Here is a 16,317-nt window from a genome sequence, read left to right as displayed (position 1 = left end):
TAAAGCTCCCTCCACAGACACACACCTGGTGAGGGAGCAGTCCTGGGTACATCAGGTTTTACCTTTAATGACTAAAGCAGACAGAAAATCCGCTATGAGTAGGACTTATCACACGCTGAGCAGAGGGAAGCAGAGATACTACCTGATTTTGAGCTGGAAAATCCAGACTTTTTTACCCTACTGTGGCAGAGTGGCTACCCCCCGTGGTGTAGGCAGACAGGAAAATACAGACGCAGTCTCCCAAACCTTAAACTGGCATAGATACATAGACATAAAAGAACGTGGCATTCAGAGAAAACCATACACAGAGATGCATTCTCCCTCTCTCTCTCTCTCTCATACACACACACACTCACACACACACACACACACACACACACACAAACACCTGAAGGCCCCTGGGTGGATTATCTGGTGCTTGGTGGAGGAGACAGAGACGGCGCTGCCTCCCCTCAACCCCCAGCCCACCTCCCCCAGCCAACCTCCCCACCGCCTCCACTGCCTCGCTCCTGCTCGCCTGCCTGGGGCCAGGCTCAAGTTTCAATGAGGAGGGTAAAAATATCCCTCCTCCTCTCCACTCCACCTCCTCTTTTCCCCCGTCCCCCAATACAGACTTGGGTTACTCCCATCTTTTCCTTTCTGCTCCAGACCGTAGCTCAGCACCGGAGAGCTGAGGATGAAAGCTGCAGACTGATTTCAAATTTTCTTTATTCACTTCCTCACAATGGACAGAGATTCACACCGATACGCACGCTGGCTCGCTCACTCACCCATTGTCATGGGATTCTCACTCTAGATTCACACTTACTCATTCACTCACTCACTCACTTGCAATGGGCACTGTTTCGTTTTCTCTCACTCTCTGAGTCTCTAACCCACTAAGAGTCCAGCCCTTCTCTACTGTGCAGTAGGCTGGGGTCAGAGGTCGCTCACAGCCTCTTTGTGTTACCTGTCTCACTTCATGTTGGCACGATACAATATAAGACATCTGTCTCTCTCTCTCTCTCTCTCTCTCTCTGTCTTTGTGCCCTTCCAGAAAACTCTCACACCCCTGCATTGGAGCAGGCCAGTCACATGACCCCTGAGGAGCACTACAGGCGGATGATGTCAGCTCTGAATGAGCATGGCTCCTACGAAGAGCAACAGCAGCGTCTTTACCAGCTCGCCAACAACATGGGTGTCTCAAGCCACGGTGAGTGTGTGACACCAGTCACACAGCCAGTGCCTTCCCTCCAGTATGTGTCCGTGCGTTTGCTTACAGGTTAGATCATAGGAACTAAACTCATTTAACATATGTTTTTATGTCCTTTCGCCCAAGCCAATCAGGGTACGTTTGTATATGTAAGGAAAATCACTTTATCTTGTTGAAGAAGTGATGCAATTAGTGTTCCCAGAGGTTTTAAGAACGAGGGGAAGAGACTAGAGTTTTCTAGTGTATTCTGTGGTTCTAGTAGTGGATACTGCTGACAATTCTATTTACAGCCCCGGCCCACCCAATGTCAAAATGTCAGTTTGAGTGATCTGTGAGTGCCTCGGCACACAGTAGTAAATAACACTGCCATTGGAGCCTGAGGTTTGTCAGATATTGATTTGGGCTCTTTGATTGGCTGCAAGCCAACCCTCTAAATTATCAATACCATGGAAACGACAAGCACGCCAACAACCCCGACCCCCCGTTCCGTTTTCTTTTGATTGTTTGTTTGTTTGTCGGTATAGGAATGAAACATCAAAAGATAAGTAGGGAGGAAAAAATCTGTCCACCCATCTCACGTATCCCCTTTCTTTTAGCAGTTTATATCTTACACACAGGCCCGTAAACTCACAGGACATTTATTGTTAACCTCTTTGACGTTTTTTTGTTTGTTTGTTTTTTTTATTATTATTTTTTTTTTTTTACATTAATTGCCACAAGCTTTTACGACCTCTTGCAGTAGCATAAATCTAATCAAACTCACATCCACGTGGAATCTGAGTACGCATTGCTTTAATTTTTATTTGATCAGTAATGATTTTTAATTGCAGGCTGCAAATCCAAGGGGCGAGCACCATAAACTTTTTAATTGCCCCTCTACTGCATCTGTGAGGAATTAGTGCCGTCGTTGGAGTGTTTGTTGGATTTTTAATTTTTTTTTTAAAGCCTTTAGTGCAGCGTTAGCTACCATAACCCTGTTTGAAAGTTAGCTGGGTTTAAACTGTGGTGCATTGCAGTTTCAGGCTCCTCCACAGTCCATGCTTTACCCAGTGCTGCTAAAATCTCACTCTTTCTTTTACCCAGTGCTGCTAAAATCTCACTCTTTCTCTTACCGCCCATTGACTCCTCAGCTATTCCTCTTTCTTCTCTTCCCCTCCTTACAGTGAGACTCCCTCCCTCTGTCCTTCCCTTTCCTCACTTCACACATAGAGTGTGACAGACACAAAAAAGTGGAGAGAAGTAGCAAGCAAGGAGAGAGAGAGAGAGAGAGAGAGAGAGAGCGGGAGAGAGAGAGTTAAAAAGAGAGAGAGAAGAAGAATGAGGATCCTCTGCTCCTTGTTTCCGTATGAATATTACGTTGTCTATTTGATCTGTCAATAGAACCATGGAGAATAATGTCAGATGTGTCGTTTTATAACTCGTGCCATGCGGAGCAAGCTCCTGAAGCCGCCGGGTTTTTTTCCACCTTCAGGAATGTGAGTGTGATGACTTGCCCGTGCAGGTTGATCTCATAAGCCAATGATAAGGCCATGCCAGGTGGGCACCGACAACACGGTTGGCTGCCAGGTCTTTTATGGGCGTAATATTCGTTCTCACTTTTGCACCCAGCCGTTGTTGTGAGTATGTCAGTAAACATTTTTTTTCTCTCTCTCTTTGACCAGCTTTCGGACTTTTCTTCTCTCTCAGTTGACACGGTGTCACAAATTCACTATATCACACGTACTTGTAATAAAACCCTATAGACCATAAAGTTTTTATGTAATTTAGCTGCAGTTTCCAATTTAGCTTAGGAGATTTTTTGCTTTGGTATAGCACTCAAGAAATTCAATCCATCTGTCTGCCCTTAAAATTCTTTCTCGTTTTTTTTTCTGTTTTTTTGTTTCTTGAGCACAGCTGAATTTATGATCTTGTTTGTTTTCACTCCTGTTCCATTGCTCATGCTTTGGTGGTTTTTGTTTTTTGGGGCTGAGTTTTCAGGGAAACCTCTCTGGCATAAGAAAGCACAAGCCCCAGCTGGATTTCTTCACCACCCTGTCTCTCAACAACTCCATCCCTCTCTCTCTCTCTCTCTCTTTCTCTCTCTCTCTCTCTTCCCTTCACTATCTTTCCTTGTTTTAGACCTCTATTCTGCTTTTCTCTTTTTTATCCGTGCCTTCATCATGCCTTCTCCCTTCCATCTTTCCCTGATATGTACGTATGTGTGTGTGTATGTGTGTGTGTGTGTGTGTGTGTGTGTGTGTGTTTGCTGGCCTTACAAAAGCATTGGATTCTGTACTGTAGAGGATGTGAATAGCCCTGTGAGGGCCCCTTGACACTAACACGAAACCGAGCCAGACCCCTCTGACCCCCCACAGTCCTCTCCCCAAGCTTCCCTCCACATCCCCAGACCCCTCCATGCACAGGCCTGCTTTTATATTCTTTCTTTTTTTCTTTTTCTTTCTTTCTTTCTTTTTTTTTTTTTGCTTTGCCCCCCATCTTTTTTTTTTTTTTTTTTTTACTCCTTCTCTCCCTCTTGCAAGAGTCCCTGCAGAGCATCCTTTCATGTGTTTGAAGTAGAGGCCCTGAAATGAAAGGATGTGAAGGAGGCAAGGGTCGGGAGGGTGGTGTGTGTGTGTGTGTGTGTGTGTGTGTGTGTGGGTGAAGGGGGTGGGTGAAGGCTAAGGTGTTGTTCTCTGTGCTCCTTGGCCGTGAGGTGGCCAGGAAAGGCCTCTCTTCTATACCCCCTCCCCCTTCCAAATGCCCCCTTGTTGGAGAAAGACAGGGGTTGAGAAGAGGTAAGGGCTTTGGATGAGCTTTGCAGCTTTGCAGTTCCTGCCAACAATGTGTCTGTGCCACTCAGAGATCAGAATAATGAGAGATGGTTTGTCAGAGACATTTAGGAATATGTGTCAAATGGATTATTGGTCTGTCGGGGTAAACCTTTACCCACAAATACCTGTTTTACCATCCCAAGCTCATTCAGTCCTGCCAAACGCTGTGACACATTAGGGCAGCGTGTACCTGCCGCAAATGAGATTCATGTCAGAAGAGTTTCACGTCTTGGACTTCACATTAATACTTCTAAAGAGATGGCACAGAAAGGCTTTGAAAAAAGGACTAAAATATGGGGAGGGTCAGGTTGCCAGTTTGGTTAAGGATAAACTTTTATAGACATGGTTACAGTATAACTGGACTGGAGTTTCACAGAAGGTTCACTGAGGGCGAATGTTTTTGTTAGACCCTCCTGAATGAATGAGAGGACGTACCTAAGTTTCATTTTTTCATTTTTATTGGTTTCATACTGGTTACTGATTCATTAAAGTGAGACTGGCTATCACTCACAATCACTCTTCCTTTCTTGTCGTCCTCTCATCCCTTCTTTCGCTCTGTGTGCTATGCTGTATGGATGTGTGGTCTGCTCAGAGGTACAGCCCCAGGTGACCCCCTGTGCTGGCTTGTTCTTCTATAGATGAAACAGAATAATGTAAATATGGGCACCAGGCAGGACGAAACTTGGGAGAGGAGCAGTGGAGAGAGAGAGAGAGAGAGAGAGAGAGAGAAGAGAGAGGGTTCAGAGTCACTTTGAATTTCATCCTTTTTTTTTCTTACCATTTCTTTTCTCTACTAACACAGTGAGTGATGGAGAGACTTTTCTTTTTTGAATCTTTCTAGAAGGTTCTATTTCAATATTACCATCCCTAGTTACTGAGTGGAGTAGGGCTCCAGTTTGCGGGGCGCTGTTGTTCTCGCTCTCTGTCTCTCTCTCTCTCTGTCTCTGTCTCTCTCCCTCTCTCTCTCTCTCTGGCAGTTAGAGAAGGCTGTGTGCTGTCTGCCTGGTCCCCTGCAGGCAGAGCAATAAACAGATCAATACAGTGAGGCTCTCCGCATTAATATCTGTCGCGGCGCCTCTGACCCGATCGGTCAGCCTCACACGCCGTCCTCGGAAATGGCCGCTAGCTCCCACGGGAACCGTCTAATTAAAAAAGAGCCGGAGGAAAGAGGAGAAAGAGGCAGAGAGGGAGGGGGGGGGGAGAGAGAGAGAAGGCAGAGAGAAAGAGAGGGAGAAAAATGGAGGCAAGCACAACATGTTGGATGGATTTTCTGTTTAGCACCCTTTCATTAGAGTCCTTGTTCATTTTGTGACCCTGTTGGTTTGGCTGTGTGTGTGTGTGTGTGTGTGTGTCTGTGGGTACCTCTCCAAAAAAGCGGGGAGATATTATTAAGAAACGCGCCACCCCAACCAGTCACCTGTCTGCTCTGTTTTCTCTCAACAGTTTTTGAGAAGGAGAGGGAGAAAAAGAAATAATTACAGTGTGAGGAAAGAGTGAAAGAGGAATTCTGGATATTGGTTTTTCAGAATACATTTTTCAAGGCCACAAAAGGAGAGTTTTCTCCAAATATCCTTAACACATTTTAGTATCTGCTGAAAAGTGGTTTATAAATTTACAAGTAAATTTTCCAAACCTCCTAGTTTTCAACTCTCCCTCAGAAAAGCAGACAGACTGCTCCCTCCCACAGGGATTAAAACCCTAAACTTCCTCCACTTTCACACTGAGCTTTTTAACAGCAGGCATAAGCTGGAGAGACATACACTGGTGAAATTCCATACTGAATAACAGTTACACTGATAAAAGGCTTAGTGTACAAATTAAACATAAAATTCCTTATCTGTCCTACTGATTTTGTATATGATTTCACCTTATGCTATAGATATTATATGACACTGAGGAAGAAAATGCCAGAATGCTAGAATATCATCATAATGCCCACCCTCCATCTCCTGTTGTGATTATGTACATACATACACACACAAACACACACACACACACACACACACACACACACATGTATATTATATATTATATATATATATATATATATATATATATATATATATATAACATCACAATGACGCAACTGCTCCAAAGGACTGACCTTATCAGTGTTGTTAATGTAAAGAAAGCTTCTGGGATGGATTAGTAGGACTGGGTCTGGGCTAGGTTCAGAAGGACTGGCTCTGAGATAAATTAATAGGGCTCGATGTCTCTTGTAGAGCTGATGCGTGTGCGTCAGGAGACTTTGGCTGCTGTGAGGAACCCAGGAGCTATGGAGGCTCACCTGCCTTCTGCAGGCAGCTCATCCAGCCAGCGCCGCAAACAAGGCCTACCCCAGCACCGAGACGCCCACTTCTCCGAGAGGTATGAACTCACACATGCCCACACTCACACACAGAACAGTCTGACCTTCTAAACTGTATACAGTGTACTCATACATGTTTAAGTTCACTGTGCTATTGATTTTTAATGCAACCAGGAGATATAACAGGCTTCGAGCCTTTCGAAGAGTTGTTTCCATGGCCTTTGGCCAGAGGAGAGATTTTCCTGCTCTGGCTAACATGGGAATGACTCAACACGCACATATGGTTGTTCTCCTCATGACTCCAAATTGTGGGGGATGTTGAGTTTGAACGAAGTCCATGTGTGGATAAAATGCCCCCTCTTCGTTGAGGAAATCTCCCTAGTTCACTTAAAGACTGTGGTTACAAAGGGAAAAAAAAATCACAGCCTCTAAGATAACATGAATATTTTACATGAATAATGAACCCAACGTCTATTCTAATGAATACTGCATGAATGGAGGAGTGGGTGACTGTATCTGAGAGGGAATAAAAAAGAAAAGAAAAATTAAACCATGCCCTACTCTAAAGATGGGGATGGGGGTGGGGGGTGTTGGAAGAAAAAGGGGGAGAGAAATAGAGGGAAAAAATCTAGTTAATAGGCACTACCAGTGGGCATCGCTCCTTCTGTATCCCCTGTTCGATTTGATCTCGTCAGGAGGGTATTTATGGTGCTCAGAGGCTAGGCTGGTTGTCTAAGGCGACCCCCCCCCCACACACACACACCCTCCCTCCCCTTCCTCAACACTTCCCTCCTGCCTCCTCCCTCTCTACTCTCCTCCCCCTCTCAGTGAGGGCCCGTTGCTCCCGGCGCTCCCCTCCGCCTCCAAACAAAGCCCAGGCAGTGGGAGTGGGCGGGTAATTGCTTGTCGATTATTTATGTGGCGCGGGGAGCCGGAGGATCGATAATGGGCTGGCGAGGCGGGAGGAAGCGGGGCCGCCCGACGCGGGGGTGTTCCAATCCCAGCCCAGTGGCCTGCCGGGAGCGCAGCGTGCCTTTCTGGCCAGCCAGTCGGTGTAGCGCTCCAACGGCTCTGAATAATTAGCCACACAGGACCGGTGTATGTTAACTAGGGCTGCACGCTTCCCAGGTCGGGGGCGAGAGGAGGGAGGGAAGTGTGTGTGTGCTTTTTTTTTTTTTTTTTCTTGCTTACACACTCATACTCTCTCTCTCTCTCTCTCTCTCTCTCTCTCTCCCCTCTCTCTCTCTCCCCCTCTCCCCCCCCCCCTCTCTCTCTCATGTCCCGTTACTCTACTACTTTCTCCTCCTTTAACCATTTCTTTAATTGTGTTCTTATCTGCCTGGAACACTGGTAACTTGAAACCTTAAGCCGGAACTCCTTTTTTTCCCCTCATGCTCTTCCCAAACATCATTATACTGGAGGGCAGTAACGGACCCAAGCCTGTGTCATTGACTCTTTGTGACATTGTAAAAGGACAGGCACGGCTGCTCTGGCCCCCCATAAAACATTGACTCAGAGGGAACTGGACTAAAAGGGTGAGCCCGGAAACCATTCCTCAAGCTCACCTTTCCATCGACTCTCCATAATTGATTATCTGACGCCCATTAGTGGCTATTGTTAAAAACAAATCATTACAGAGATCGATATTCCTAAAGCCTGGGCGGCCATTTGTCTGGGTTTAAATGGCAGATCGCATTTAGGAATCTGCAAGGCAAATCCTAATGTGTTTGGCATGTGGGCTGTCCGTCTGAACAGACAGTGGTCTGGGGAGAGAAGGAGAGCGAGAGAAATAGATAGATAGAGATAGAGACAGAGAGAAAGAGAGAGAGACAGAGAGAAAGAGAGACAGAGAGGGAGAGAGAGAGAGAACATGAGAGAGAGAATGCGAGAGAGCGAGAGAGAGATGGAGAGAGCGAGAGTCTCATACATTTTAATGAGCTTCCTGTGCAAATGTGTTCCCGCCGAGGCGCGGCAAGCGCATAATCCCCCACGCTCCTCTCATTAAAGGCCGTCCTGTCAGCTCCGCTCCGCTCCACTCCTCTCTGCTCCTCTCCGGCCTGTCCAGCCCAGCTCGTCTCCCCATGCCACCCTCTGACAGGAAAACGACACTGCCGCTGCTCTGACAGGACGTCACACATGAGCAAACACCCTGTACTTTCTCCTGCATCTGAGAGAGAGGGAGACAGAGAGAGAGAGAGAGGGTTTGGTATCTTAGGTGTCGTTGTGTACATTTTGGGTAAAAATACAAGTTAGTTCTCTTCAGTCAATTGGCCTTGAACATGAAGGACATATAGAGATATAGAGAGATGCAAACGAAAATTCATGAGAATTTTTAGTCTGTGAAAAGGGCAAAACAGAAAATGTTTTTCAGGTGGATTCTGAGAATTTCTGAGCACACATATGCAGTTAAACAGAATTATAGGCAGACTGTGAGTGAGGTGAAGGAGAGAGTAAGCTTCAGTTACGAAAACAACCCCCTCCCTCTCCTCCTCCTCCTTCTCCTGCTCTCTCTCTCTCTCTCCCTCTGCTTCTCCCTCTCTACGGGCTGAAACCCAGAGTGAAACGGTTAATGTCGGCCTCATTCCCAAATTGCTTCCTATAAAACGAAAGGCACGTCTGCCGGGCACGTCTCCCCATGATTACAGCTAATTACGATCGAGCGGACGCCTCGCGGCCCCAGTCATGCAGCTTTAATTGACCGTTATTCATCTGCAGGCCGTCCAGGGCGGTGCAGAGCTTGGCAGGCCCGGCCACCGCCGCCCTGGCTAATTGTGAGGCCTGAGGGATTAGGCCAGGTGATTACACACTTCACAGTGTAATTACATAAGCATCGCTCGGCTGCCGGCCCGGCTCCCGGCCGAAGGTCACGCGCTGCCTCTCTCTCCCCCCCAAGATTAATTGGAGCTGCCACCAAAGCGCAAGGCTCCGGCGGAAAGCGGTTATACGATTAGCATTAACATTTCAACAGCAGCCAATCGATCGATGATTCCTCCCCACCACCGCAACCACCCCACCTTTCCGCCCCTTCTCTCACTCCTTTTCCGTTTCTTTCTTTCTTTCTTTCTTTCTCTCTCTCTCTCTCTGTTTTGTTCGATGGTAAGACGTGCAAGGCCTGTTTAGTTTTGATGTGACGGAAGCATAAGCAGAACAAAACAAAGTGTTTTTTTTTACTGTTTCTTTCATTTCATGTGTTTTTGTTATTGTTGTTTTTCCATTGGTCTTACTTGTATGTGTGTGTGTGTGTGTGTGTGTGTGTGTTTTCGGCAGAACCGCTCACTCTCTTTCTCCCCTGGAGCAACTGCTGCTCAGTTAGAAGTACAAAGCAACAGTGCTCCTCTTTCTTACGTTGGGGTGGGGTGTGTATGTGTGTGTGTGTGTGTAAATGAGTGAGTGTGTGTTCACATGTATATGTGTGATGGGGTTTTGCACATCGTGAACACTGAAGCAGAGCACAAGTTGAGGCAGTAAAGAGAGGACCAGGCAGAGGGGCTATAAAAAGATTTAAAAAAAAAAAAAAAATAGCATCTAGACAATCTCCTGTTCTCCACTGCCGCCTGAATTTCAACACCTCACCACTCTCCGCCAGTCATCATAGCTCCTGTTCACTCAACCAGTAACAACAACCTGGAGAACACATCTTCATATTTTCTCTCTCCATCCTAAAATCCCTCCCTCCTTTCTGCTCTTACCATCCTTTTTTTTCCAATAATGATAGATGCAGCACAGAGTAAAAGCTGCCTGTATTCTATAGCTGTACAAAAAAAAAAAAAAAAAAAAAAAAAAAACAGAGGGGAAAAAAAGCATAATGGAAAGGCTTTTGAAAAAAAAAAAAAAAACGGAGGCTGTGCGACACGCCACCTTTTATTGGCTGAATATGGCAGAAAGAGAGGAGCAGGAAGGGGATGAGGGGTGCTGGGGAGGGAGAGGGGGGCTGGCGGAGGAGGGTGGAGAGGAAGGTCTGTGTTAATTAGGAGGTCCTTCAGTTCGGAGCTCAGGCAAGGCAACAGGGGCTGCCCCAGCTGTCGGAGGAAGACATGCTCTTATTGTGCATTCAGCCCTCATTATGAGAATAACTGGGTTGGGGAGGGAGAGAGGCAGAGAGAGAGAGAGAGAGAGCGAGAGATGGGGAGAGAGAAGGAGGAGGGGCTGAAGAGGCCGGGGGTACAAACATGGCTAGCGGCCGTACTGATGAGGGGCTGTTGCGCCTTGCATGCGCTGGAGAGGAAGATAAAAATAAACCGAAGGGGCGCCTGCAACAGAATTACCATAACAGTAAAGTGCCATGCAGAATGGAGTTTACTGTGGAAAATTCCCCTCATGCTTTTCTCTTTGAAGACCAAAGAGAATTTTTTTTTTCAATTATTTAGATTATTTAGATTATTTCACAGTCTCCCAGGTTTTCGGAAAACATGGGTACCCTTGTTGTACTTTCAGTTTATGCCTGTATGTCTGGTGTGCGTTGAACGGTTCTGAATATCTAAATGGAGTGAGTTTTGTGTTTGTGTGTGTCCACAGAGAGATTTCCCATCCTCCTCCACTGCTGTCTCCTCAGAGTGCCCCACACATTGCTCTTGGCCCTCATCTCAGGCCCCCGTTCCTGGGCATGCCCTCTGCCCTGTGCCAAACTCCAGGTAAATCTGAAAGCCCATTTAGCAAGGCATCCCACTCTTCAACACAGTATATATGGCACAAAGACAAAAACCTTTCATAGTTACGCACAAACATACAAGCGGTGCACGCATCCTAGAGCAATATCCCGGAACAGACTTTGATCCCATTGACATATTGAGATTATGGAAAACATCCATAAAACGGTGTACATTGTATCAAGTGGCCTTCAGAAATTAAATCTATTTGAGTTTGAATATTGAGAACAGATGGGTAGAAACATTGGAACATAGAGTTCATGTGATGAGATTTATGAAATAGTAAAATGTGTATGAATTTATTCTCTTTGCATTTCCTATAGGATATGGTTTCCTGCAGCCTGCTCAGGCAGAGATATTTGCACGGCAGCAAGAGATGCTTCGTAAACAGAACCTCGCGAGGTAATACATCAGCTAAAAAAACGCAGAACAACTTCCACCATGCACTATCAGACATCTTCACTTCACACTGCTATCGCTAATGGCTAACAATACTAGTCTGTTCCCATATTTGCTTGTCCTGTTGTTGCCACTTCGTGAGGGCCAGGACTACATGATAGTCATTTGTTCATACTGAGTGCTAGAAGGGATTGGCCTGGCCGAACCTATTGCTAATATTGAGCAATGAGGTGAAGCTGTGCCATGATACACTCAAGACCTCCCTGCTAAGGCTTGCCTCCAAACAACTGCTTTGCCAGGATTATGTATAGTTCCCCCTCTTCATGGTCAGTTTTGTATGGAAAATCTGTATAGTTTTTATAGGTACATGGCAAATAGTCAAGGGTTTGACTGTACATTTCTCAGAGTAGTACTCTATCCAACATCAGGTCTGAGTTTTGTTGTGTGTGCACGTTTGTGTAACTTGTGTACAGGTTGGAGATGTCTGCAGAGCTGCTGAGACAGAAAGAGCTGGAAAACCTGCATAGGCAGCGTTTGCTAGGTGACCCGCTCGGTTTGCACCCAGGTTTACCTGCCGAGCACCCCGCCCTGCGCAGCCTACAGGACATTCCTGAGGGTCACCCACTCCGCGAGGAGATCAACCGTCGCAACGCCATGCTCGTGCTCCGCCACAACAACACGCCGCTGCTCTCCCTCAACCACCAGGGGGTGGCGGCAGGCACGTCTTCCAAAGAGTCCTGCAGCCGCAAGAGTTCACGGAAAGGAGGGCACCTCCGCGGAGACCAACACGGGGGTCCGTCCGACGCTAAAGAGTCGCAGGCGGAAGGGCGGAGTCGCGACAGTGAGGCGGACGGCCAGGACGAGGAAATGAAAGACTCGGAGAGCGATGCGGAGACTGGAGAGGACAGGCCAGAGGGATTCGGCAAAGCTGACGGACACAGCCTGAACACAGACATGTGCCAAGGCAAGGACGCAGTGAAGCCGTGTGAGGGGGTGAAGGAGCTGGCTGAGGGATCTGGACGACTCAGCGCACCCTGCAGTTCCACTGGACCTGAGTCACCCACTCACCACCTCTTTAATCCGGGTCTGGGCAAGAGTGAAGCTAAGTACCTGCCACCTGGGACTGTGCCACCCACACTACCTGGTTTGCCCACCCTACCTGGCCAGACATTGCCCTTCAGCTTCCCTTACACCAGCCCCTATTTCCATGCTGGTGAGTGTTACTTCATGAGATCAGATTTAACTCATTGTTAACGTGTCTTTCCTTTTTATGGATTCTTCATACACCTTGTTAACGCCTAACGTTTTGAAAATCACTATTAACAGTCGATGTGTGTCACTGGCATTATACTGTCTTAGACTGAATTATACCAAATCCCGTTGGCTTCACCTGTACTTCTGTATCTTTGTTGCGTATTTTTGAATATTAGAATCAGAGAGACTCTGTCAAATGCAAGTTCTGATATAGTCTTACACAGAGCTTCTGTGTGTGCTTATCTTAAAGGAGGTAGTTGACAGGCCCCATACCAAAGTAACAATGATGTCAGACAAGACACACACATAGAGAGAAGGGGTTAAATGAGTAGCTGAATCATATAAATGGTTGGGCCCACTCTCAGTTCATGGCTCAAATGTCCTTTAGACTGGTTTGTGTGAACTACCAGAACCACTGGGTGTTTTTAGGTTTGGTGTTGCTTGAATGTAATTCCTGTTAGAAATTTAGTAGCTAGGACATAAGATAAAGGAACCATATAAGAGTACTGGGACATGACTCAGTTACTCAAGTAGTTCAAATACTTATTTGAACACACACATGCGCAGACACACACACACACACACACACACACACACACACACACACACACACTCAGTCAGGGCTCAGCCTTGTGTCTGATAGACCATGTACCTACTCCTTTGTTTTTATGACCTATAAATGTATACTAAATAGGATACCTCCACAAAGACACAGCCCAGAGCAAGTTCCCTTACAGAGGTGAACTCCTTATGACAAAAGGTACTGTCATTTGTGAGCCCTGTCCTATCCTTAACAGCCACCTCAAAGCAGAGAAGGCCCAAATGTCTAACAAATCATTTATACATACGAGCAAACGCAGCACACAAATGAAGATTTCGAGACTAAAAAGTGTGAGGCACTTTGCTAGCAGTGGCACAAATGAGCAGAGAACTGGCATAGTTTGTGGTACACACTCTGGACACACCATCATCATTTAAATGGAGGTGAAGAGCAGCTATTTGGAATAGGTTTACATCCATTTCTGTCATCTTCCAGCACACTCTCTTCCACTCCCCTCTGTTCTCCATCCCCCCCCACCCCTCTCTCGCTCTCTCTCTCTCCCCCCCCTTTCCACACCCCCCCAGCAGCTTTAGAGTAGTCCCAGCCATCTGAAACACATTACCTGCTCTTTCTGTTTCCATCTCGCCAGACCTCCCCCAGGAAGGGGCCCTGTCGCTGACCCTTGCTGAACTCTGTAATAGACGGGGTCATTAACAGAGCGCTACACGCTTGTGTGCGAGTGCGTGCGAGTCTGTGCGTGTGTGTGCGTCTGTGTGTGTGTGTCTCCGTATGAGAGAGTGGGCCTCGTGACGCCGGAGCTTGTGAAGGTTCTCTAATGATTTATGTTTCCTCCCGGCCTGGCGGGCCGCGCAGGCGCCATGGGAGGTCTGTTTGTGGACGGAGAGGAGGCGGTGCCAATGGAGGACATCAGCAAGTGGAGTGTGGAGGAGGTGTGCAGCTTCATCAGTGGCCTGGCAGGCTGTGCCGAGTACACACAGGTGAGGACAAGAGCAGGAGCAGAGGCCTGGACATTGGCTCTCCCCTCCGGGCAAGGTGCCATTGGGAGATAGAGAAACAGAGAAAAGAAAGAGAGAGAGAGAGAGAGAGAGAGAGAGGGAAAAGGAGACTTGAGATTTAATTAATAGTGTATATTGCACCAGAGCCAAATAGTGTTCCTCTCCGTTTTTAAGACAACCCAAAAAAAAAATAAACCCAACGTTTTTTTAAGGCCGCTCTGCACTGCTCTTATCTTTGTCTTTCACAGCTCTGTCACAAACATTACACCTCGGCAAAAACAAAAACAAAAAAAAAACAACTTAAAGCTTTGCTACACACACATCTTCCACCAGCAAATCTCACTGCTTTGCCCCACATCTATAGATAATAGCTTCACCAATCTACACCACACCTCACTCTGAATGCTCTGCGCATGCAACATCTCATAACATGAAAGCCATATTAGCGTCAGGGGACGTCTCTGTGGTAAAAGTGTGACCTCTTTGGCTGAAGTGCGCTTCTTTTGTGTAGTTGTTCAGAGAGCAGGCCATCGATGGGGAGACGCTGCCACTGTTAACAGAGGAGCACCTCCTAAACAACATGGGACTTAAGCTGGGACCAGCCCTCAAGATCCGCTCACAGGTAACACAGCCCTGTCACAGGCGAAGAGTTTTAGGGAAAGCTTGGAGATGGGAAGAAAGGGGCCTTTCAGAAGTAATGCTTATGCTTTTACTGTTGTTAGCCTCAAAAATGAACATTTTTCATTTTTTCTCCTTCTCCAAATAATTCAGTGTTTCTCTAAAAGAGGACACCAACAAAAAAATCTGTTTTGTATGATTTTAGTCAATGGTTGAGAAAGATTATGTTCACCAACCAGCTCCTCAATACATTATTAGCAAAAATTCATTAGTAATCCGGTTTTTCCTCAGACTTACCCAAGCACTACAAAAAAAGGTAGAGAAATGTTTCTTTTGTAAAGGCAGAATTGTGTATATTACTTAATACAAAGACTACAGATGAGGTAATATATACAAAATATCCCAGTTATATAGTTTTGTATATACTCCATGTCTGCTTGAATTTGTAACGCTGGCATGTTGGCTGCTTTTCTCAGGTGGCACGGCGCATTGGCAGAATATTCTACATGACCAGCTTCCCGCTGGCCCTCCCACTGCCGCCATCTGCTCTGCGCCCCCCGGACAGAGACCCCCTGCCCATGGAGAACCGGCCCCCCTCAGCTGGCAGCACCTCCTCCCCCTTCAGCGTGCCTCCGGCCTGCCGCGCCTCCCCCAAGCAGGAGAACGGAAACCCCTCCTCAGCAGGAGCTTACGACTCCACTAAACCTCCCTCGTAGAGGAGGCCATTAAAGCTTCTAACTGCTTCTCCGTATGGCAGGGGCATCACTGGAGCGAGGCGACAGACTCAGGGGAGGGGGGGGGGGCTTCTTTGAACCCCCCCCCCTCCTCACCCCCCCCAAAAAAAAAAAAAAAAGCAAACTTGAGGACCTTTATGTCGAGGCACTTATATTTGGAGAAATGGGAAATTGTGGAGAAGTGTACAAACAAGACATTGCTTGAAAATAAGACATTGATGAAGCAAAACAACCCCCACCAACTCCACTTTCCACAGAGGCAGCAAATAAAACAAATCCAAAGACTTTAAAATGAGAACTGGAGATGAGACAGGAAGAGAGCGAGCGAGAGAGAAAGAGAGAGCAGACAGCTGGTCTTTAACAACTCGCCAAAAAGAGAGGAAAACCCACAAATACAGCATTCTTTGGTGTCAGCCAGACAGACAGTATAGGAAACGTTCTCTTGCCGGAGTGAACTCTCTCTGGTACCAGACTCTTTCGGCACAAAGAATTCAAAAAAAAAAAAAAAAAAAAAAGAAAGAAAGAAAGAGGGAGAGAAAGAGACGTTTTATTTTCCTGTTTTCTCTTCTTTTTTCCATCCATTTCAATCGCCTGGAGGTAGGACAGCTCTGAGAACTAATCTCTTGGAGACACGTAAATGAATCCACAGATAAAAACTCATTTGCTGTCTTCATCAATGCAACTATGCATTCCACAGTCCAATACCAAAGATGAATGGACGTGTGGAATTTTTCTCATATCTATTGTTGATTTTTCTTTTCGTGGTTTTTTCACTGGGTTTACAGTTATATGTATAGAC

The 16,317-nt window shown here is 46.5% G+C and overlaps 1 protein-coding gene across 1 annotated transcript in view; it reads left to right on the top strand.

Annotated features, from left to right (window-relative positions):
- The window catches only part of samd11 (sterile alpha motif domain containing 11), a 47,636-nt gene extending 32,136 nt beyond the window's left edge, over window positions 1–15,500 (top strand). The window contains exons 6-13 of the mRNA XM_030770080.1: window positions 1,037–1,192; window positions 6,225–6,369; window positions 10,826–10,941; window positions 11,280–11,358; window positions 11,829–12,568; window positions 14,024–14,148; window positions 14,678–14,788; window positions 15,261–15,500. Of these exons, the coding sequence (XP_030625940.1) occupies window positions 1,037–1,192; window positions 6,225–6,369; window positions 10,826–10,941; window positions 11,280–11,358; window positions 11,829–12,568; window positions 14,024–14,148; window positions 14,678–14,788; window positions 15,261–15,500 (1,712 nt within the window). The remainder of the gene's footprint in view (window positions 1–1,036; window positions 1,193–6,224; window positions 6,370–10,825; window positions 10,942–11,279; window positions 11,359–11,828; window positions 12,569–14,023; window positions 14,149–14,677; window positions 14,789–15,260) is intronic.
- The last annotated feature ends 817 nt before the right edge of the window (window positions 15,501–16,317 follow it).

Source organism: Chanos chanos, chromosome 3, assembly GCF_902362185.1.
Source record: "Chanos chanos chromosome 3, fChaCha1.1, whole genome shotgun sequence".
In the NCBI taxonomy this organism is placed as follows: domain Eukaryota; kingdom Metazoa; phylum Chordata; class Actinopteri; order Gonorynchiformes; family Chanidae; genus Chanos; species Chanos chanos.
The sequence above is the reverse complement of the archived record's forward strand: the minus strand, read 5'-3'. Positions and strand labels throughout refer to the sequence as shown.